Here is a 22951-nt window from a genome sequence, read left to right on the forward strand (position 1 = left end):
TATAGAGAAAATCTATAAGACAGCTGTTAGAGCTAATAAATTAAACAATGTGGCAGGGTACAAGAATAATACGCAAAAATCAGTGGTATTTTCATATACCTAGCAATGAACAATTCAAAAATGAAATCAAGAAAACTATTCCATTTACTATAGCCATTAAAAGAATCAAAGGACTAGGAATAAATTTAACCAGGGATATATATGAAAAACTAAAAGCATATTGCTGAAAGAAATTAAAAGGGGTAAATAAATGGAAAGACATTCATGTTCATGGATCAGAAGACTAAACATTGCTATGATGGCAACATTACCTACAGAGATTTACAGATTCAATGCAATCCCAATCAAAATGCCAACAGCCTTCTTTACAGAAATGGAGAAGCCAATCATCAAATTCATATGGAAGGACAAGGGACTCCAAATAGTCAAACCCATCTTGAAAAGGAATAAAGTTAGAGGACTCACACCTCCCAATTTCAAAACTTACTACAAAGCTACAGTAATCAAAACCACATGGTACTGGCACGAGAACAAACCAGTGGGATCAAATTGAGAGTTCAGAAATAAACCCTTACAAAACAGTTTTGACAAGGGTGCCCATGCCCACTCAATGGGTTAAGATGAGTCTCTTCAAACAAATGGTGCTGGGACAACTGGAAATCCACATGCAAAAGAATGAAAGTGGACCACTACCTCACACCATAGACAAAAATGAACTCAAAATGGATCAAAGACTTAAATATAAGAACTAAAGCTATGAAACTCCTAGAAAAAAGCATAGAGGAAAATCTTCAGGACCTAGCACTGGGCACTGGATTCTTAGACTTTATATCAACAGTACAAGCAACAGAAAAAAATAGATAAATTGGATATCATCAAAATTAAAGACTTATATGCAATCAAAAGATATTAACAAGAAAGTAAAAAGACAACCTAAAAAATGAAAGAAAATATCTGAAATCACATGTGTTAAGAGTTTAATATCCAAAATATATAAAGAAATCCTAAAACCCAACAACAAAAAGACAACTCAAAAAAAATGGGCCAAGGACTTGAATAGACATTTCTCCAAAGATACACAAATGACCAATAAGCAGATGAAAAGATACTCAACATCATTATCCACTAGGGAAATGTAAATCAAAACCACAATGAGATACTACTTCACACTTGCTAGAATGGCTATATAAAAAAAAAAAAAAAACTGAAAATAACAAATGTTGGTGAAGAAGTGGAGAAATAGGGATCCATACGATTTGTTGGTGGGAACGTAAAATGGTGAAGCCACTGTGGAAAACAATTTGGGAGTTCCTCAGTATGTTAAACATAGAATTAAATATGACCTAGCAATCCTACTTTTAGGTATATACCCAAAAGAACTGAAAGCAGAGACTTGGACAAGTATTTGAATACCAATGCTCACAGCACTGTTAACTGCAAGAGCCAATAGGTGGAAACAACCCAAGTGTCCAACAATGGATGAATGGATAAACAAGATGTGGCCTGTCCACAATGGAATAATATTTGGTCACAAAAAAGAATGAATTTCTGACACATACAACAACATGGAGGAAACATGAAGAAACTTCAAGAACTCTAGCTTGATGTAATAAGCGAGAGACAGGCAAATATTATATGATCTCGCTTATGTGAGTTAACTACTTTATACAAATTCATAGAGACAGAAAGAATATTACAGGGTACCTGGGACATGGGTGGAGGTTGGGAACAGGAAGTTATTGCCTAATGGGCACCAAGTTTCTATTTGGGGAGATGGAAAAGTTTTGGTAATGGATGGAAATGTGAATGTAATTAATTCTATGGAACTGTATACTTGAAAGTGGTTAAAATGGGAAACATTATGTTGTACATATACTAGTACAATAGGAAAAAAAAAGGATACATGCTATATGATTTCATTTTAACCAAAAAAATAAGAGGTTAAACTAATCTACAGTAACAGAAGCAGATCAGCAGTTGCCCCTGCCAGGACAGAGGGACAGGAGTCAGAGAGGGGAATACCAGAACATACGCAAAAAGAACTGAGTGACATGGCTGGAGGGTATGTAGATCATCGTCCACATAACAGCCAAGTTCCAAAGCAGGACCCAGGGCAGCAACGGCTTGGGTGCCACTTGTGAGCATCTGGCAATACCCTTAACACACGAAAACTCTGAAAGGAGAGGGGAAAGAACACCCCCCTCCCCAGGAAATCCAAAGACAATGAGCTAGCAATAGTTGATGAAAATGAAGAAATGCTCACTGTATTTAATGCGAAATTCAGCCTATAATAGAATATACATAAGATTCCAATTGTATTTTTAAGTCTATATATTACATAGCAATAAATAAAAAGTAAAAGGACTAATACCAAAATGTTAACCATGTTTACAGATGGAAAGATTATGCATAATTTACATTTTGTTCCTTTTTATTCATACATTTCAAACTTTTCCATAATAATCATATGACTTCTTCTATAAAAAAAGAAAACTCAATAAAAGTTGTAAAAGAATAATTTAAACTTGCATTTGATCACAGAAGTTGATGCTAAGGTTATGGAAATATTGCCCAGAGGTTTGATTGTTTTTCTACAGAAACATGCACAGATCTTGAAACAACATCCAATTCTTAAGGTGTGCTTCCCCATGTACAGTGTTGGGTGGGAGCTGGGGAATGAATAGACGTGGTGTCTACTCCCAAAGGAGCATCCAACGAAGAAGGCAGAAATGGGAGCCCACATGGGGTGGAGAGTTGGGGCTGGGACTAGCATTAGCCAGCTATGGAATCCAAAACAAAACCCCAGGGTTCCACAGCCAGTCCTAGCAAAGTGAAAGGCTTTCTACTCTCTCCCTCACTGCGAGTCACAGAATTTAAACAACCTGATTCCCTAAACCTAAATCTGAGTAAAGATCAGGGTGATTGTCTTAGAAAGAAATCAAGGGTGGGCTGCGGTGGCTCAGTGGCAGAGTTCTCACCTGCCATGCCGGAGAGCCGGGTTCGTTTCCCGGTGCCTGCCCATGCAAAAAAAATAAATAAATAAAAGAAATCATAACACCGACTTTTCCCAGTCCCTGAAATAAATAAATACGTACTTGTCACAGTAATAAAAGAGGCATTTCAAGGGCAGATCTCAAACAGAAGACTCTTTGGCCTGGCTTTGCCACTTTCTTCGATTAATCCCACAGTCCTGTTTTTTTATTTTACTTCCAAAGCCCTTACATTTCAAAGAATACATGTGCAAATTGTATAATAAAATAATTTACGTTTTCTTTCATAGGCTCTTATCTACTAACATAACTTCACACGGAGTTTCTCACTCTTCCATTTCTTCTGCTACCTTAATGTCCCTTGTTAAACACTTGCTTGCAAATAAGGAGGCTTAAGAACCAAAGGCTCTGGTTATGTACACTATAAATAATTATATGATACTAAAAAAAACCATCTTTAGTTTTATTAAACTACCATTTTATTAAAAACTACATAGTAGGGTGCATGGGTAAGATTCAGTGGTAGAAGGCTCACCTCCCATACAGGAGACCCAGGTTCAACTCCTGGACAATGCACCCAGAAACAAAACAAAAAAATAAACTACATAGTAATACTGAATCATTAAATTGATCTCTTTTAGTTTCCAGTATCTTAGAGCAGATAGAAGTAAAAACCTAAAATTGTCTAACTGTAACCCATGCCAAACTCTGAATATGTTCTACAACTAATTGTTGCACTGTGCTTTGAAATGCATTGCTTTTTTTGTATACATATTATTTTTCACACAAACAAAAAAAAGTCTATTGTGATGATAAATATTTCTGCTTCTAGCCTCCTATATTCTGGAGCAGCTAAAAGGAAAAATATGAGAGGATCGTATGGTAGCCCATGATAAACTCTGGGATCTGTCCTGTAACTACTTGTTGAAGAGTGCTTTGAAAACTATTGCTTTTTTCTTTCTTTGTTTTGTACATGTTATATTATACAATAAAAAGGTTAAAAAACAAAAGAGACAAACAAAAACACTATATAGTAAGCTTCTTTATGTAAAAGGAGAAAAGATACCATGTTTTTCTTTATAATCAAAATGCCTCCTAAAATTGAGAACTTCTGAATCGCATATAGGCGATTTTAGTTCTTTTAAGATAAAAATAATTTATTAATTTAAACCATAAACACATACTGCATTTCCAAATACAAGTCCATTCTATTCTATCCTAACTCTTTTCTTTTAATGTTTAGGGGTAACTCCTGTTTCATTTTTTTAACTAATGATACATGTTTCTGGGAGCATTATGCAGGACATTGCCGTGATGTGTGCAGGGATGCCCTGTTTCTGAGACACCCAGCGGAGAAGAGGGCCAGGGTCTCAAGGGGCACCCCCAGACGCTGGAAGCAGGGTTTCTTTGTGCGGCTTGTCAGAGGACGGCATGTCAGGCTGGCCCAGGAATGCCCACATGGGTCCCAGGCCACTCTCACCTTGTTGATCCAGAACACCATGGCATCCTCCAGGTCATAGGGGAGCTCCTTCGAGGCGCTGAAGGTGGAGAAGCGCTGGACGCTGGCCACCACCTTCTCGATGCTGATCATACCCACAGTGTAGGCCATCATCAGGGCGTCGATCATCGCCATGTGGGGGCCCTGGGGGCAAGAGGCACACAACCCTACAAGTGGGCCACCGGGGTGTGATTGGGGCCAAGGGCCAGCACACACCCAGACTGCCAGCCATGGCCCTTTGTGCTGAATATTCCCACCATGTAACGAGGTCTCGTGGCTGCATTTGTGCCCTGCTATTTCCAGCCTGGTGAATCTGGCCCAGCAGCTTGGCTGCAATTAGGGAATGGGAGAACCCCTTCTGCACCATGCAGTGAAGTGTTTCAAAAGTACTGATTCCTTTATCTTCACAATAACCCTTAGAGGTTCCCCAGGGGCAGAGGATAGCTCTCCTATTCAATAGCTACGGGAAAGGGCAAAGGAGAGGGTGAGAGCCTTGCCCAAGGCTATATGACCATGAACCAGTCTTCTGGTTTCCAGGCCAGAGCTCTGCCTACTAAAATTACACTACACAATAATGCTGTGTCTTTGCAAAGCAGGAGTAACATTTTCTGGAACCACACACGTCATCCACAAAGTCTGAGAGTGAAAAATGGCAGAATGCAGGATGCAAGTGAGCATCGCAATTGAAAGAAAAACCAGAGGCACCAAAACAGTTTAGACTTCAAATTGCCTAAAAAGTCGTATCAGTATGGCTTTCAGAAAAACACTGCTTATAGGGAAATTTTAGTTAGGGACAGAAACATAAGATACACATCAATCAATCTAGCAGAATGGGCTCAATAATTACACATAGAGAAACCACATCTGTAAAAAGTTTGCCTCAAAATGCTTTCAATGTACCTCAATTTAATCTTAGCCTCTCTACAACCCTCACTGTATGCAAAAGAGCTGAAAGTATGTTCTCTTCCCCATTTTCCAAAAGGCATTCAGACTTAAAGGAAAGTAACAATATGGCACACCCGTACTGTGGTTTGACCTTTACAGCACATTAGACAACCTTGCCCATGTACTCAGCTACAAGGAGCACTCAACTTACAAGGCGTATGTGTGCCTCCCCAAGCCAGCCCACTCCAACCCAACGCACACAGTGGGGCAGCAACACACCCATAGTGGGGCTGCGCAGACACTCACCATTTTTATGGGGGCGCGGCTGAGGTCAGGCTCTGTCACGGGGGTGTCATCACTCTCCATCACATAAATCCCTTTCCGCGACAGGGCCTGGATGACCGACTGGTGTCCCTGCAACGCAGCTGCCTGGTCCCCTTTCAGAATGAGGCTGCAGACTCGGCAGTACAGCTCACTGGACAGTAGAAGCTTGATAACAGGTGGTTTGATATGCTCCTGCTCATACTGGTCTATGTAGAAAGGGTCTTTGAGATCTTCAGGGATATTGTCTGAAATAAGGAAGAGATCACCATGAGTCCGTCTGGATGCTCGGCATATGGCACTGCCTGTCAGGGCTCACGGCCAGTTTCAACATGATCGCAGACAAGGCCAGGATCAGTCACAGCAACTGATGACAGTGAAGAGACCCTGGGTTTCTTCACAACCTGAATACCTTCTCTACCGGCAACAGCAAATCTTAGCGACACAGACTACACTGGGCACATGGGCAAACTTTCAATCACTGCCCTGATGCCCAACTCCCATGATTTCAGCATTCCCCAACATGAGCAGTGACAGCAGATGTGGGAGTCGGGGCGTGCTGATGGGGGCCTGGTAGGGTGAGGCCCACTGCAGGGACCCATCCCAGTCAGAGGAGATGGTGTGCTGGCATGTCTAACACTGACTCCCTGGGTGTGGGACCCAAGTGTGTCCTCTTCCCACTTCCAAACCCAAGGTAGAAACAGTGTGCAACCAGTCATGAGGAGAGGGTAAGGCCCAGCCCACTGCAGTAAGATAAGACGAAGACAGGATCTCTCCCTGCTCCAGGCTAGAACCAAGGACTATCTTTCCTAGTTCACAAATGAGAAGATCAAGGCACAAAGACCTTACATAATTTGCCCTAGATCACAGAGGCAGAAACCAACATTGAAGCCACTGTTCGTTTCCCAGCTGCTAAAGTAAATTCCATACAATGGTTGGCTTAACAACAGGCATTTGCTGGCTCCTGGTTTCAAAGATGAGACTGTTTGCTCCTACTGGCTGGCCACGATCTTTGGGGTTCCACGGTTTTTCATCACATGGTAATAATGCGCATGGCAGCACCTTCTTTCTCCACAGGGCTCTACTGACTTCCACTTCTAGCTTCACCCTCACGGCTTCTCTCTGTGGCCTCCTTTATAAGGCCTCCAGCAGTAGGATTAAGACCCACCCTGACTCAGGCCTTACAGCGGGTGCACCCCACGGGGATGGACTCAGGCTATGAACACCTGACTCAGGCCTTACAACGGGTGCACCCCACGGGGACGGACTCAGGCTATGAACATCTGACTCAGGCCTTACAACGGGTGCACCCCACGGGGACGGACTCAGGCTATGAACATCTGACTCAGGCCTTACAGCGGGTGCACCCCACAGGGACGGACTCAGGCTATGAGCATCTTTTCCGGGGCAGATAGCCCGAAGCCACCACCCCCATACACTCTGACCCACAGCCTGTGCTTTTAACTATTAGTGCATACTGCCTCCCAAGCAAAAAATACTAGAGAGCAAAGTGTGTGCATGCACATATGTTTAAACTTTTTAAAAAAACACACAAAAACAAAACAGCAGCCAGATGTGTTACAGTGTAAATTGGTTGCATCTACTTTTCTAAATGGGTCCAGCAGTCCACAGACCAGCATCTCCCCACCTGTGTTCCTCACACTTGTTGTGCAAGGTGTCAACAGGTTTCCCACACAAGAGCAGAGGAACACTGCAGTCAATAGATTTTGGAAACATTAAGTTAAACAGTTAAATTGATTTCTTCACGTGAGGACTCTCCAGAGACACTATGTACCCTGAGCCTCTGCCAGAGAGAGATGGAGCGAGCAGACCCCCAGTGACACTTTCAGGAACTATTACCACCTTCAGAAGAGCCTAAAAAAAGCCATTACTTCCAAGAACTGCTAGTGGAGAAGACCCACTGCAGCCCAGCATGGAAACCTTCGCTAACACGTGATCACGGCACAGCCCACCACGCCTCCTTCCCACTCCATGAATCCAGGTTCTCCTGTGCTTGACACAAGGGGAAGAGAGCGGACCTTCAGTTCCACATGGAAACACAGAACCAATTTTGTAAATGCTTTTCAACAAGCACCCCCTCCACCCCCATTTTTTTCTACTTTCTTCACAGGCACTATTTTCTGAGCCTGAGTCACTTTAATTGTAGGTCTTTGGATGCACATCCTTTCCCCACAGCGTTGCTGATGGTGCACTCACATCCACACAGCACTCATGTGCCTAAGCACTGTGCACACAGCTAGTGTGATCACCACAGCAGCACCATGGGGTGAGCTCTGGAAGACTGGAGGGGCACGTCTGCGGCTGTGCGGACAAAACCACACTCAAACCCAACTCTCTGACCACCACGTTGAGCTGCATCATACTCTGACATCATTTGGAGCTCTGAAACAAAACAGGAACCGGCCCTGAGGTAAAATACAGGGAGAAGATTTCCCTTTCATTTCTCAGCCAAGGAGAGCCACCTGCACGCACCGAAGCAAGAAGGTCATGCAGGGGTCGGTGGCCAGGGCCAAGGGAACATGCATGCATGGATGGGCATACATAAGGGCACAGGATTCGCCTTTGGGTGGGGTGTAGTGAGGGTACAGGCTGAGCAGAGTCCTGTGGTCTGACATCCATTTGTCCAAGATCGCTCTGGCCACTGGGGAAAGGGCTCACCGCCCCTCTCAGCCCTTACCCAACTCAACTAGGCAGCAGCAGCCCAGCAGGCCGGGCCTCCCAAGAGACCCCAGGAGCACTCTCCTCTCTGCTCTCCTTCTGCCTCATTGGTCTACCTCACTCTCCCAGGAGAACCATCCTTTGGGTTTCCAAATATTGGGAGGAACACCATCTGTCTCATTCCCTAAGAAACTTAGTCACAGGGCTCAAAAAGATCACGTAGGCTATGTGACACCCACAGGGACACCTCCAGGCCAGGGCGCTTCTCTGAACACTTGTGTCCAGCTGTCTGCCAAGAGCTCTGCTCGGCTGTCTAAGAGGAGCCCCAGCTTTTCCGCCCATGACAGGGTTCCCACCCCCACCTGTGCCTCCTGCAGGACTCCTCACAGGGTCAATCACTCCGACCACAACCCCCAGGCAGCCCGGACTCCTGCCGTCTCCTCTGTCCCACCTGGCATCCAGGAGCAGCTCCATGGGCTTTCCCTCTGAAGTACAGTCATGCCCACAGCTCCCCCACTCCCACCTTCACTCAAGTCTAAGCCCCTGAGCATCCTGCATCTGGACAATCGTCGGGGTCCTAGGAGAGCAAGTCCCCCTGACTCAGGAGAGAAGGGCGATCCTCTTCAGAGCCAAGGCTTTGGGTGGAGGAGAGGAGCAGACGCCGGCACAGTGGAGGTCTGTTCTAGAAACAGGGTCACTTCCTCCCCAGGGAAGAAGACAGAGTCTATAGGTGAAGGTGCAAAAAGGCATATACTATGTGAGTGTGGAAGCCTGGCCAGGATGAAAAGAGAGGCGCTAGGGCTCTAAATTAACTTCCTCTGAGAGTACACCAAGTAGAAATACGTTCCACAAGACAGCCCATTAGTGGAACTTTCAAAAATAATCAATACAAATAGTTTAGATTCAGAATAAGGAGAGTTAAGGGGAAATGATGCATTTTGCTAAAGATAAAAGCCATGGACTTAACAGGGCCTCCTAAAGGCACACCATTCCTCCCAGTTCCACCTCAGGACCCCAGCTGCGCGGCACACAGCTACTGGTGGAGCCCACCCCCTCCACTGCCCTCACGGCGCAGCAACTGCCCAAGATGCTGAGCGAGTCAATGATTTGCTTCAGATAAGTCCATCACTAACCCCATCTCTCCTAGGTACACAATTCTAAAGAGTCTAATTAGTTTTACCAAACACAGCGATTATTTTAAAAAAACACAAAACTTAATAAATGCTTTGAATCTATTCTAGTGGTTTATTTCTTCTACAAACCAGTACTAAGAAAGTTTGTTATAATTACTCATGTATTCAACAAGTATTTTCGAGCGCCTCCTACAAGGTAGGAAATGTATGACATGCTAGAAATTCAGAGGACTGAAAAGTCGACCGATAGCTTCCACACGGTATGGTCAGTGTCAGCACAGGCACATGCAGGGAGCTTTCAAGTGAGCCCGGCCCAGTACTATGCGGATGGGAAGAAGAGTCAGTAGGGTCAGGAGTAGCTTCCCAAAGAAGGTGGCAGCCAGACTCTCAGCCAATTGATAGAAAGGGCAGGGAAGATCAGACTGAGGGGAAATATGTGAAAATGACCCTCAGTGAAAGAACTTTAGGAAACCTCAAGAAGCTGAACAGTATACGGGAGAGACAAAGCAGACTTATCACTCCTTCAACTCTGCACGAAGGGCTCAGGTTGTCTGCACAATAAGGCATCCTGAGGGCAGATATGAGGGATGGTTACCCGCCTGGGTGGGGGTCAGTGTGGGGAACTGGGACCTCTACCTGGAGAGCCAAGAGCAACCATCTGCCAGGGCTTCCCTCTAACCCAACCAGAGAACCAGCCTCTAAGCCAGAAGGCTGAAAAGGTCATCTCAGCGAGACGATGGAGGTCTGATCCAGAAGGCAGCACTGGGAAGGGATAAGGAGAGAGAAGGGCCACCAAGGAGGGTGAAGCATCCAGGCCTGGTGAGTGACCACATGGATGGATGAAAAATGCCACCAGGTGTGTCTGGTTTTGTCCACTAGATACCATTTACTGACACAGGAAATTAGAAGCGTGGAAGAGGAGGAGGACAGATGGTGAAAGAGGAGATGAGCTCAGTTCTGGACAGGTATCTCTGAGGTGCTATGGGAAACTCAACAGGCAGGTGAATATGGAGATCTGACACAGGAGAGAGCCAGAAGCATAAGCGGAGAACTTTTACATAAAAAGAATAACTGATGCCCAGGCGAGCAGATGAAGTTGTCTAGTAAGAACTGGGTAAAGTGAGAACTGAAGCTGGTTAAAGATGAAAAAACCTTAAGGAACTCCAAGTGCATGGGACAGGCACAGGAAGAGAAGCCAGAGAAAGAGACCGAGGAATGACAGAACAGGGACAGGGAGGAACAGACAACTGAACAAGACGTCACTCAAATCAAAGACCATTTCAAAGACAGAGCCATCAGTGACTGTAGTTGAAAAGATATGAAGCACAAGAAAGACTGGAAAGCATCCACTAAATATAGCAACAGGGAGGCAGTTGGTGGCCTTGAAAAGAGTTTGAGAAGCAGTAAAAAGACGCAGTAACTGCAGAATGACCAGGAAGTGAAGAGATAAGAAAAGTCGCCATCTCTTTGTGTTGAAGGGACCACAGGGTCAAAGAGATGTGTCTGTGTGTTCTGAGGACTGGAGAAACATGAGTAGGTTAAGATGTGGATGGGAAGGAAACCTGCTAAATGGGAGGGGCTGAAAATGAAGAGAGGGGGCGGGCAGTGCTGCTGAAGGAGGTGGGTGCTAGCAGTTGGAACCCAGCTAGGAGAAGCAAGGAAGAAAGCATGGGTACAGACACAGAGAAATTTGTCAGTGGCCAGAGGCAAGGAGGACACTAGCATCAGCTACCTGTACTTTCGTTTTTCTGTAAGCAGAAGGCAGCATTTGCTGGGTGGGGGGTACCCTGGTGTGGAGGAAGTGGTGTGGAGGATGGAAAAATCAAACAAGAACTGCCAGGTCCAGGCAGGCTCCCACCGAGACTGGAGACTGAGCCTTAAATGGCCACCAGTCTGAGCTGCTGCATCACCTCCAAAACTCAGGAGCCAAAAGCAGGCACAGGAACTAAGGCTAGTAGACTGAACTACAGTTTAGGAGCTGACAGAAAGGCAACATGGCAAGGGATCAGAAGGTTTTGACAAGTGTGTTGTTTAGACAGGTTTATGCTATTTTAAAAAAGAAATGAAAAGGAAGGCAGCTGAAGGGATGAACACAGCCATGTCAGAACACTAAAGGCTTCTTGAAGGCAGTACGGTGCTCACGGCTAAAGTGAGTGCCACCAAAGCAAGCCTATCCTGACTGCAATCCAGTTTGGCCTTTCACCTGACCTCCCTGAACCACACAATTCTCTATTTGCAAATTAAGGAAAACAAAAGTGTCCATCTCACAGAGGGGTTGGAAGAATCAAATCCATTAATATTTGTAATGCACTTAGAGCTGAGCCTGAAACCCAGTAAGCTGTACACACACACATTTTAGCTACTATTCTTATTACTGATGTCCTTGTTATAAGGTTTTTAAAAAGCCACATCAAGGAAGTAGCTATTTTCATCACCTTTCCTCACACCAGTAGCCCATCCTGCCGACCGAGACCTGGCCACTGCCACACTGCACCCCAAAAGGGCACACTGAAGGCGCTACTGTCAACATGACCTGCAGCTGCTTCTCTGGCAAAGGTTCCCTCAGTGAGGCAGCTCAATTTGTTGTAGCTAACTAACTTAAAGCCTTATCATGCGAATGAGCATTCAATCCAAGGAAAGCAGACTGCAGCTGTGATGTGAGGCGAGACCTGGAAAGACCCTGCAAGACAGTGTTTCTGGACCTCTGCCCGTCTGGGTCACCTGGGAGCCGCCAACAAGCTCAGTGCTGCCCAGACCCATCCAGAGCAGCTCAACCAGAGCCTTGTGGGGGTCCCAGGCACCAGGGTTTTTAAATACTAAATGAGAATCACCACTACAAAGTTCCAAAGACGGATATAACATTCTCTATACAGAAGACGCTTACCCTCTTTAAGTATGGGAAAAGAGACATTCACAGAAACAAGTATACAGGAAGGTAAAAACAAATAAAGGTCTTTTAATTCTGTGTCTTTCCCCAAACCCTCAACCCTATCCTGGAGATGCCAGAAAAAAGAAGAGTAAAGCTAATGCACAGCCGCACAGGGCAGTGCCCATCTGACCTTGTCCACCCCACACCTGGTGGGAACCCAACAGGGGACAGCCCCTTTGCAGAGGCAGGCAGTGAGCCATAGTGAGGGGAGGTGAAAGCCTCAGCTTTCCACCAGGAGACTAGGAAGGGTGTCTCAGAATCCAGAGCGAAGGAAGGCCAGCAGAGAAGAGGGAGTCTTCAGATCTGCATGGCCATGTACAAAAGCACCTGGAATCAGTCCAGCAAGCCTGCAAGAACTGTGCCTCAGCACAGGGCCCACCACATTTCCCACGGGCCCCTGCCCGGCACCCACACAGGTAGATGAGGACAGCGCTGTGATGGCCTGGCAAACTCAACCAACGCTGGAACCACAGTCCCCAGGAGGCAGGTCAGGACTTGTAATCTGACCCTAAGTGGACTGACTACCTGCTAAAAACAAACAAAAATTCTCTGATGTGAATAAGACCCAGAGTCTTAAAGCACAATGTTCAAAATGTTCAAGGTACAATCCAAAATTACTCAACAAAGAAGAAACAGGAAAACTACCCTTCTCAAGGGAAAAAAAGGCAATCAATCAACAACCCAATATGGCTGAGATTAGCAAAGACTTTGAAGTAGCTATCATATCCATGCTCTAAAAGATAAAGGCAACCCTTCTGAAATCAGTCAAATATTAATACTTAGTTTTATGCGAAAACCCTGGCGGAAGAGAAGCTCAGTCCCAGGAAGAAGGGCAACCAAGAGGCCAGGTCTGGAGAAGAGAAGACCAGCAGAGGGCCCTGCAGTGCTCCTTCTCTCTGCCCTGCTTCCCCACCTCACCATCAGGAAGCAGAAAAAGCAGCCGAGCCCAGCAATTACCAGGCCATGCTGACACATGGGTCTCTCTGGTTTGCTTCCTCCTTCCTCTCCTGGCTTACTCCTCAGGACTGCAATGGAACCCAAGTAGGATGGGAAGCAGAGAGATGACAACCTGCAAGGAGACCTCCCAGCCCTCAACATTCCCTCTAGCTCTGCCTCTTCCTCCTCCTCCTCACTTTAATTTAGGGCTATGGCTTATGTATATAGCAGAGAAACAGCCTACCTATAAGTACGCCTAACAGTTACTCCTGGAGGACCTCTTCTGTTGTTCAGAGGTGGCCTCTCTCTCTCTAAACCCAACTCTGCAAGTGAAACCACTGCCTTCCCCCCTACATGGGACATGACATCCAGGGGTGAAAGTCTCCCTGGCGGTGTGGGAGATGACAAGGGATCAACAATGCCATCCTGACCCAAAGCGGGAAAAGAAGTGTAAGAAATAAGGTATCAGAGGCTGAGAGAGTTCCAATAGAGTTAAGAGGCCACACTGGAAGTCATGCTTCAGTGAGATATTGCTGACTATCATAACTTGCCAAACCCCAACCAAATCCATTCCTGCTAATCCTGAAAAATACCTAGGGCATTATATAAGATTCTACAAAGGTTCCAGGCACTAGGGTAACTTTCCAGAAACCTACAACCTCCAGATGGGTTCCTGAACCAAGTAAGTCCTGAAATGCAGAGGGCCAGCCTCTCCAGAGCATCAGACAGTGCCATCCCCCGACCCCTGATGATCAAAAGCCCCTTCCAACATGAAAAACTTAGAATGGGAATAGTACAAATACTCCTAAAGAGTGGGAGAAAAATCAGAGGTGATGGTAGAGTTATACAGAGAAGGTTGAATTTAACAAACAAGTATGAGTGCTGACTCATTACACTGATATTTCTTTTAGCTTCCAGTACCTTAGAGCAGCTAGAAATAATAACCTAAAATTATGTAAGTGTAGCCCATACCAAACTCTGAAATCTGTTCTACAACTAATTGTTGCAATGCACTTTGAAATTTATTGCTTTTATATATACATGTTATTTAAAGAGAAGGAAGTACGGAAGCAAGACGGTGGCTTAGTGAAGTGTGGAATTTAGTTTTTCTCCCAGAGCAGTGTGTAAATAGCCAGGAACAGTCCAGAACAACTGCTAGAGCCATATCAGTGACCAGACACACAGCATATACCAGTCTGGACAAGCTGGACCAGCTGAGACCCCACACAGAACTGTAAGTGCCTCAAGCCACAGAGACAGGCGCCCTTTCCTTATAGGCACAGCAACCTGGCTCCCCAAGGGGAAAGGAAATAGACTTTACTAGTAGCAAGGGCTTAGCTCAACCAACTGCTACTTGCAAAATTAATTGACAAATTCTGACTACTGAAAATAGGCCCCCGGCTCAGAAAAAAATGGAATAAGCATTATAGGCACTAGGCGTTTTTGCCCTGTCAGAGAGGGGACGGGGATGCCAGGGTGGAGGGTGGAGAATAACAAAAAAAAAACCCGAGGCTTTCTGAGTCAGATAACACAAAATACCGCAAAAGGGCTAGACCCAGGGTTCCAAGAAGATGGCAGGATAGGATAGGTCAAGTTCACCCTGCTCCAAGGAACAGCTAGAGAAGGGATGAGAAGGTAACTGAGACAGCGATTCCAGGGAGTAAGAGACCCAGGAGGGTCTTCTATACCACAAAGGGAGGCCCTGATTAGGAAAGCTGAGTAACTGAGATGCAGAGAACCGGAGACAGTCCAGCTGGTGCAAGCAGCCTAATGCACCCCTTTTCAAACAGAAGCCTGGAGTCCTCAGGAGTGCACGGACGTGGAGACCGGGACTAGGAACACTACCCCTGTGTTCCTCACGTCGCACCCTGCTCCTGTACTCCAAGGTCTGATTGAGCTGCGCCACACACCCACGGCCCCCATACCACACCTCTACAACCCCGCAACATGTACCCGACGCTCAGAGGAACCAGGGCAGCACCCCAAACCTATGCCTATGCCTGCACTGCAACACATCACCACGCTGTTGTGTCCCACCCCACGCCCTGCTCCACATCCATCTCGCAAACACAAAGACTTAGACAACTGAAGGAAATCAACTTTCAAAGTAAACCAATCAAGATATTTACATGTCATGAAGACAAAGAAGATCACTAAGAATACCAAGATGCAGACAGATATAGCCCAGCCTAATGACAAAACGCAGAAGACACAGACTTTGGAAGAACTAATCAAAGATGTTCATATAACTCTATGAAATAAAATAAATGTGATGACTAATGACTTAAAGGAGATCAAGAAGACACTAAAAGAAAAAAAATTAAAGACATTAGAAGAGCATAAACTGGAATTTAAAAGAATAAACAGAAAAATAGCAGATATCACAGAGATTAAAGATGCTGTAGACCAAATAAAAAATATACTAGAGACATAAAACAACAGATTCGAAGAGGCAGAAGAAAGAATAAACAAACTAAAGGACAGGACAACTGATTTTGAACACTCAAAACTGCAGATGGCAAAAAAGATGGAAAAATTTAAATTGGATCTCAAGGAAATGATGGATAAAACAAAGTGCACAAATATAAGAATCATTGGTGTCCCAGAAGGAGAAAAGAAGAGTAAAGGACTAGGAAGATCAGTTGAAGATATAATGGGGGAAAACTTCCCAAACCTTATAAAGGACATAAATATGCAGATAAAAGAAGCCCAAAGAACTCCAAATAGAATAAATCCAAAGAGGCCTTCCCCAAGACACATACTAATCAGCTTGTCAAACGCTGATGAGAAGCAGAAAATTCTGAAAGTGGCAAGAGAAAAACAGTCTACAACATACAAGGGAAACCATGTAAGACTGAAACCATTCAGACTGCTCAACTGGCACTATGGAGGCGAGAAGGCAGTGGAATGATATATTTAAGATCCTGAAAGAAAAGACTTCCAGCCAAGAATTCTGTATCCAGCCAAACTGCCCTTCTAAACTGAGGAAGAGATTAAAATTTTCATAGACAAGCAAATCTTGATAGACAAATATTATTTGCCTATCAAATAATACAAAAAATATTAAAAGGAATTCTGCCATACCTGAGAGGGAGGTCTAGAGGAGGGCACGGAATTGAAGAGTACCAGTAAGGGTAACTTAAAGGATAAAAAGAGAAAGAGGGAAAAGAATATATAGATCTGACAAATAAAATTAAAAAGATGGTGAATTCAAGAAATGCCTTTTCAGTAATAACTCTGAATGTTAATGGACTAAACTTACCAATTAAAAGATACAGATTGGCAGAATGGATTAAGAAGTATAATCCAGATATATGTTGCTTACAAGAGACTCATTTTAGACATAAGGATACAAACAGACTTAAAGTGAAAGGATGGAAAAAGATGTTCCACACAAGTTGTAACCAAAAGAAAACAGGAGTAGCTAGACTGATATCAGGCAAAATAGACTTTAAATGTAAAGATATCATAAGAGACAAAGAAGGACACTATATATTAATAAAAGGGACAATTCACCAAGAAGAAATAACAATCACAAATGTTTATGCTTCCAATCATCATGCCCAAAGTACATGAGACAGACATTGGCAAAACTAAAGGGTGAAGTAGGAGATTTCAATACACCACTCTACTCCACAGATAGAACAACCAGACAGAGGATCAGCAAGGAAATATAGAAGTTAAACAACTTGATAAGTGAATTAGACCCAACAGACACATATAGGTCATTATACCCCAAAACACCAGGATATACATTCTTCTCCAGTGCTCATGGAACATTCTTCAGGATAAATCATATGCTGGGGCACAAAACAGGTCTTTATACATCTAAAAATATCAAAATTATTCAAAGCACCTTCTCTGATCACAGTGGAATGAAGCTGGATATCAATAACCAACAAAGAATGAGAACTTTCACAAATATATGAAGATTAAGGAGAAGGAAGAGTATAACAGAGAAGATACGATTTAACAAATGAGTATGACTGCTGAATCATTATACTGATATTTCTGTTGGTCTCCAGTGTCTTGGAGTAGCTAGAGGAAAAAACAAAAAGCCATGGAACAGCAACCCATACCAAACTTCAAAATCTGTTCTATAAATACTTGTTAAAATGTACTTGGAAATTTATTGCTTTCTTGTATATATATTTCACAATTTAAAAAAAAGTTAAAAATAATTTAGGGCTAGGTGATCACAACTCAGGGAAATGGCTATTTAAAAAGTATACAGTGCAGGTGGGCAATAGTGGCTCAGTGGCAGTATTCTCGCCTGCCATGCCGAAGACCCGGATTTGATTTGTTCCCAAGGAACGAGATCATTTAGTGGGAGGATAACAAATGGTAACAGTTGAGCATAAACTGCAATGCCAGAGTCTCTCCACCCAAGGCAGGGCCTTCCTCATTTACACCTCAAAAACTCACCAGAAAGGGCCCGGCCATAGCCCCTCTCTCCAGTCAAGCACTGCTACATGCAGCTAATACCCCAAGAACTCCAGTGCCAGCTCACGGAAAAGCAATGAGACAGCTGAGGAGCAACCCACTGCAAGGAAAGACAATCCAAATAACTACACCTGTTAGAGGAAAAGGAATAATCAAACAGATAATCAAACAAACACAGTAAGTATTCTCAAAGACCTAAGTAGGGAGGACTTCTGCTTAATTTGGATCAACCCTCCTGCTAAAGACAACCAGAAGGACACACAAATGGAGTGAAGATGGGCTGAAGGCTCTGATATCTAACAGAAGAGTAAAGAATTCCCAGGCAACATTCAGGGAGAAGGAAACTATAGCCCAGAGAGCTCAATATTCGGAGACCACTTTTGACCTGAGGGTCCCAGCCTTGCCTCTGAGGAGAATCTGTCCAATCCAAAAGAGATGATAAAGAAGTTAAGCTCCATTTCTGGCACCTCACAAGTTTATAAGGACAAAAGTTGGGCTCCAGGGCCCACCAAAGGGGAAGAGCTGACTGCTGGAAGCAAATGTAAGTTCTCCCTAAATGAAGATAACACCTTACACCTCAAATTATTCCTACAAACAACTTTTCAAATGCAACATTGAGCCCATAAAGAAAAAAATAAGCAAATGTGCAAATGACAAGACATCGCAAACAAAACCAGCAGAAGCCGTGGGCATAGAAGGCACTCAGACTTCTGGTGCCTATACAGATCAGTTAGGTCCAGTACAGTCTCTCTCTCTCCCACAGACTACAACTAACAACTGGACAAAACACAAAAAGCAACCACCTAAGAATTCTGAAAAGTTAAAAAAGCAGGTAAATTGGGGAGGACGGTCAAAACTTAAAAGAAGCAATATTGTCAAGGGTAAGTTTCTCAGTTTTGTTTCATCTCTCTCTCTCTCCTCCTAAGAAGTTCATTTCTCTAGCCCAAGCACCAGGAAGGGGGCCCCTGCAAGCTGAACAACGTCCCTTTTTCCTTCTTTTGGTACTGCCCAAAGTCTGCCCCATTTACATAAACTGTGTAGTTATAGAGGGGAAACCAAAACTCTAAGAGAAGGCCCTTCTTTGTGGCCAGAGGAACTTGGAAAAGGGACCTCCATGCTCTGAAGACTGGAAAGGTAGCCACGCAATTTTCTCCTTTCACTCCCCTCACCACTGTGCCCCTCAGGCGGCCCCAGTCATGCAACAATTCCTTGTGGTGGCATGGGCAGCTAAAACTCTGAGTGAGGTCCTGTCTTTCAATTAGAAAGTGAGGAGAAGGTCTCCTTGGAGCCAAAATGTATGGAGGATATCCAAGAAATGCAGACTGGAGAGAGGATCCCCACATTATGCATAGGAACCTGCATAGTCCCAGGTTTGCTCCTAAGCTGCGCACATGTGGCACAGCCCAAAGCAGCACTGCAAAAGTTTAGGAACCACCAAAGAATAAGAAGACAAAAAGTTTAGGAACTGAACTGACACTGGAACCATTGCCCAAAACTGCCAATCCAGTTGCAAAACAAACATTTTCCAAAAGATTTTAATAGGACCCAGAGAACGGAGTCTCACCACATAAGATGTAAAATATCTAAGACACAAACCATAACTGCCCACCATATAAAGAACCATAAAAATGCAACCAATTCTCAAGGCAAAAGACAATCAACAGATGCCAACCCCAAGATGACCCAGATATTGGAACTACCAAGGTCTTTAAAACAGCTATTTTAATTATGTTTCAATGAGTTAAAGGTAAACATTCTTGAAATAAATGTAAAAATAGAAGTACTCAGCAGAGAAATAAAACACATTAAGAACTAAAACTGTAGCTGAAAACTACAATATCAATTTAAAAATCCACAGGTTGGATTCAGTAGAATAGAGATGACAGAAGAGTCACTGAACTTGAAGATGGATCTACAGAACTTAGCCAATCTGAAGAGCAGAGATAAATTTAAAATAAAAAAAAGATGGAATGAAATGAAAAGGCTTTGGGTGGGCCACGTGGCTCAGCAGGTAAGAGTGCTTGCCTGCCATGCCTGAGGACCCGGGTTCGAGTCCCGTTGCCTGCCCATGTAAAAAAAAAGAAAGAAAAGAAAAGAAAAGGCTTTACCAATTGTGGGATAACATCAAAATGTCTAACATCTGAGTCACTGAAAGGAAAGGAGAAAGAAATTGGTACGTTGAATGGCCAAAAACTCCACAAATTTCAGGAGGATGGAGGGTGGGGGAGTTTCTTTGTAAAAAGAAATAAAGAAAATAGAACACTCAAAATTTAATGAAAGAGACATAACTACTGACCTCACAGAAATAAAGGAGGTAATAACAGGATACTACGAACAACTTTACGCTAATAAATACAACAATTTAGATGAAATGGACGGGTTCCTGGAAAGCATTGAACAACCAACTTTGACTCAAGAAGAAATAGATGACCTCAACAAACCAATCACAAGTAAAGAAATTGAATTAGTCATTCAAAAGCTTCCTAAAAAGAAAAGTCCAGGACCAGACGGCTTCACATGTGAATTCTATCAAACATTCCAGAAAGAATTAGTACCAACTCTCCTCAAACTCTTCAAAAAAATCGAAGCGGAGGGAAAACTACCTAATTCATTCTATGAAGCCAACATCACCCTCATGCCAAAACCAGGCAAAGATATTACAAAAAAAGAAAACTACAGGCCAATCTCTCTAATGAATATAGATGCAAAAATCCTCAATAAAATTCTAGCAAATCATATCCAACAACACATTAAAAGAATTATACATCATGACCAAGTAGGATTCATCCCAGGTATGCAAGGATGGTTCAACATAAGAAAATCAATTAATGTAATACACCATATCAACAAATCAAAGCAGAAAAATCACATGATCATCTCAATTGATGCAGAGAAGGCATTTGACAAGATTCAACATCCTTTCCTGTTGAAAACATTTCAAAAGATAGGAATACAAGGGAACTTCCTTAAAATGAGATAGGAATACAAGGGAACTTCCTTAAAATGATAGAGGGAATATATGAAAAACCCACAGCTAATACCATCCTCAATGGGAAAAATTTGAAAACTTTCCCCCTAAGATCAGGAACAAGACAAGGATGTCCACTATCACCACTATTATTCAACACTGTGTTGGAGGTTCTAGCCAGAGCAATTAGACAAGAAAAAGAAATACAAGGCATCAAAATTGGAAAGGAAGAAGTAAAACTATCACTGTTTGCAGACGATATGATACGATACGTCGAAAACCTGGAAAAATCCACAACAAAACTACTAGAGCTAATAAATGAGTACAGCAAAGTAGCAGGTTACAAGATCAACATTCAAAAATCTGTAGCATTTCTATACACTAGTAATGAACAAGCTGAGGGGGAAATCAAGAAACGAATCCCATTTACAATTCCAACTAAAAGAACGAAATACCTAGGAATAAATTTAACTAAAGAGACAAAAAACCTATATAAAGAAAACTACAAAAAACTGTTAAAAGAAATCACAGAAGACCTAAACAGATGGAAGGGCATACCGTGTTCATGGATTGGAAGACTAAATACAGTTAAGATGTCAATCATACCTAAACTGATTTACAGATTCAATGCAATACCAATCAAAATCCCAACAACTTATTTCTCAGAAATAGAAAAACCAATAAGCAAATTTATCTGGAAGGGCAGGGTGCCCCGAATTGCTAAAAACATCTTGAGGAAAAAAAACAAAGCTGGAGGTCTCGCGCTCCCTGACTTTAAGGCATATTATGAAGCCACAGTGGTCAAAACAGCATGGTGCTGGCATAAAGATAGATATATTGACCAATGGAATTGAACAGAGTGTTCAGATATAGACCCTCTCATCTACGGACAATTGATCTTTGATAAGGCAGTCAAGCCAACTCACCTGGGACAGAAGAGTCTCTTCAATAAATGGTGCCTACAGAACTGGATATCCATATGCAAAAGAATGAAAGAAGACCCACATCTCACACCCTATACAAAAGTTAACTCAAAATGGATCAAAGATCTAAACATTAGGTCTAAGACCATAAAACAGAGGAAAATGTTGGGAGATACCTTATGGATCTTACAACTGGAGGTGGTTTTATGGACCTTAAACCTAAAGCAAGAGCACTGAAGAAGGAAATAAATAAATGAGAGCTCCTCAAAATTAAACACTTTTGTGCATCAAAGAACTTCATCAAGAAAGTAGAAAGACAGCCTACACAATGGGAGACAATATTTGGAAATGACATATCAGATAAAGGGCTAGTATCCAGAATTTATAAAGAGATTGTTCAACTCAACAACAACAAAAAGACAGCCAACCCAATTACAAAATGGGAAAAAGACTTGAACAGACACCTATCAGAAGAGGAAATACAAATGGCCAAAAGGCACATGAAGAGATGCTCAATGTCCCTGGCCATTAGAGAAATGCAAATCAAAACCACAGTGAGATATCATCTCACACCCACCAGAATGGCCATTATCAACAAAACAGAAAATGACAAGTGCTGGAGAGGATGCGGAGAAAGAGGCACACTTATCCACTGTTGGTGGGAATGTCAAATGGTGCAACAACTGTGGAAGGCAGTTTGGCAGTTCCTCAAAAAGCTGAATATAGAATTGCCATATGACCCAGCAATACCATTGCTGGGTATCTACTCAAAGGACTTAAGGGCAAAGACACAAACGGACATTTGCACACCAATGTTTATAGCAGCGTTATTTACCATTGCAAAGAGATGGAAACAGCCAAAATGTCCATCAACAGACGAGTGGCTAAACAAACTGTGGTATATACATACGATGGAATATTATGCAGCTTTAAGACAGGATAAACTTATGAAGCATGTAATAACATGGATGGACCTAGAGAACATTATGCTGAGTGAGTCTAGCCAAAAACTAAAGGACAAATACTGTATGGTCCCACTGATGTGAATCGACATTCGAGAATAAACTTGGAATATGTCATTGGTAACAGAGTCCAGCAGGAGTTAGAAACAGGGTAAGATAATGGGTAATTGGAGCTGAAGGGATACAGACTGTGCAACAGGACTAGATACAAAAACTCAAAAATGGACAGCACAATAATACCTAATTGTAAAGTAATCATGTTAAAACACTGAATGAAGCTGCAT

At 43.2% G+C, this 22951-nt stretch overlaps 1 protein-coding gene across 5 annotated transcripts in view; it reads right to left on the reverse strand.

Annotated features, from left to right (window-relative positions):
* The window catches only part of CAMSAP1 (calmodulin regulated spectrin associated protein 1), a 112057-nt gene that overhangs the window by 73560 nt on the left and 15546 nt on the right, over nt 1-22951 (reverse strand). For all 5 annotated transcript variants that reach the window (XM_077148781.1, XM_077148783.1, XM_077148779.1 and 2 more), the window contains exons 3-4: nt 5680-5942; nt 4471-4632 (exon numbers count right to left, since the gene is read on the reverse strand). In XM_077148781.1, coding sequence (XP_077004896.1) covers nt 4471-4632; nt 5680-5942 — 425 coding nt within the window. The remainder of the gene's footprint in view (nt 1-4470; nt 4633-5679; nt 5943-22951) is intronic.

This window comes from Tamandua tetradactyla, chromosome 2 (assembly GCF_023851605.1).
Source record: "Tamandua tetradactyla isolate mTamTet1 chromosome 2, mTamTet1.pri, whole genome shotgun sequence".
Lineage (NCBI taxonomy): Eukaryota > Metazoa > Chordata > Mammalia > Pilosa > Myrmecophagidae > Tamandua > Tamandua tetradactyla.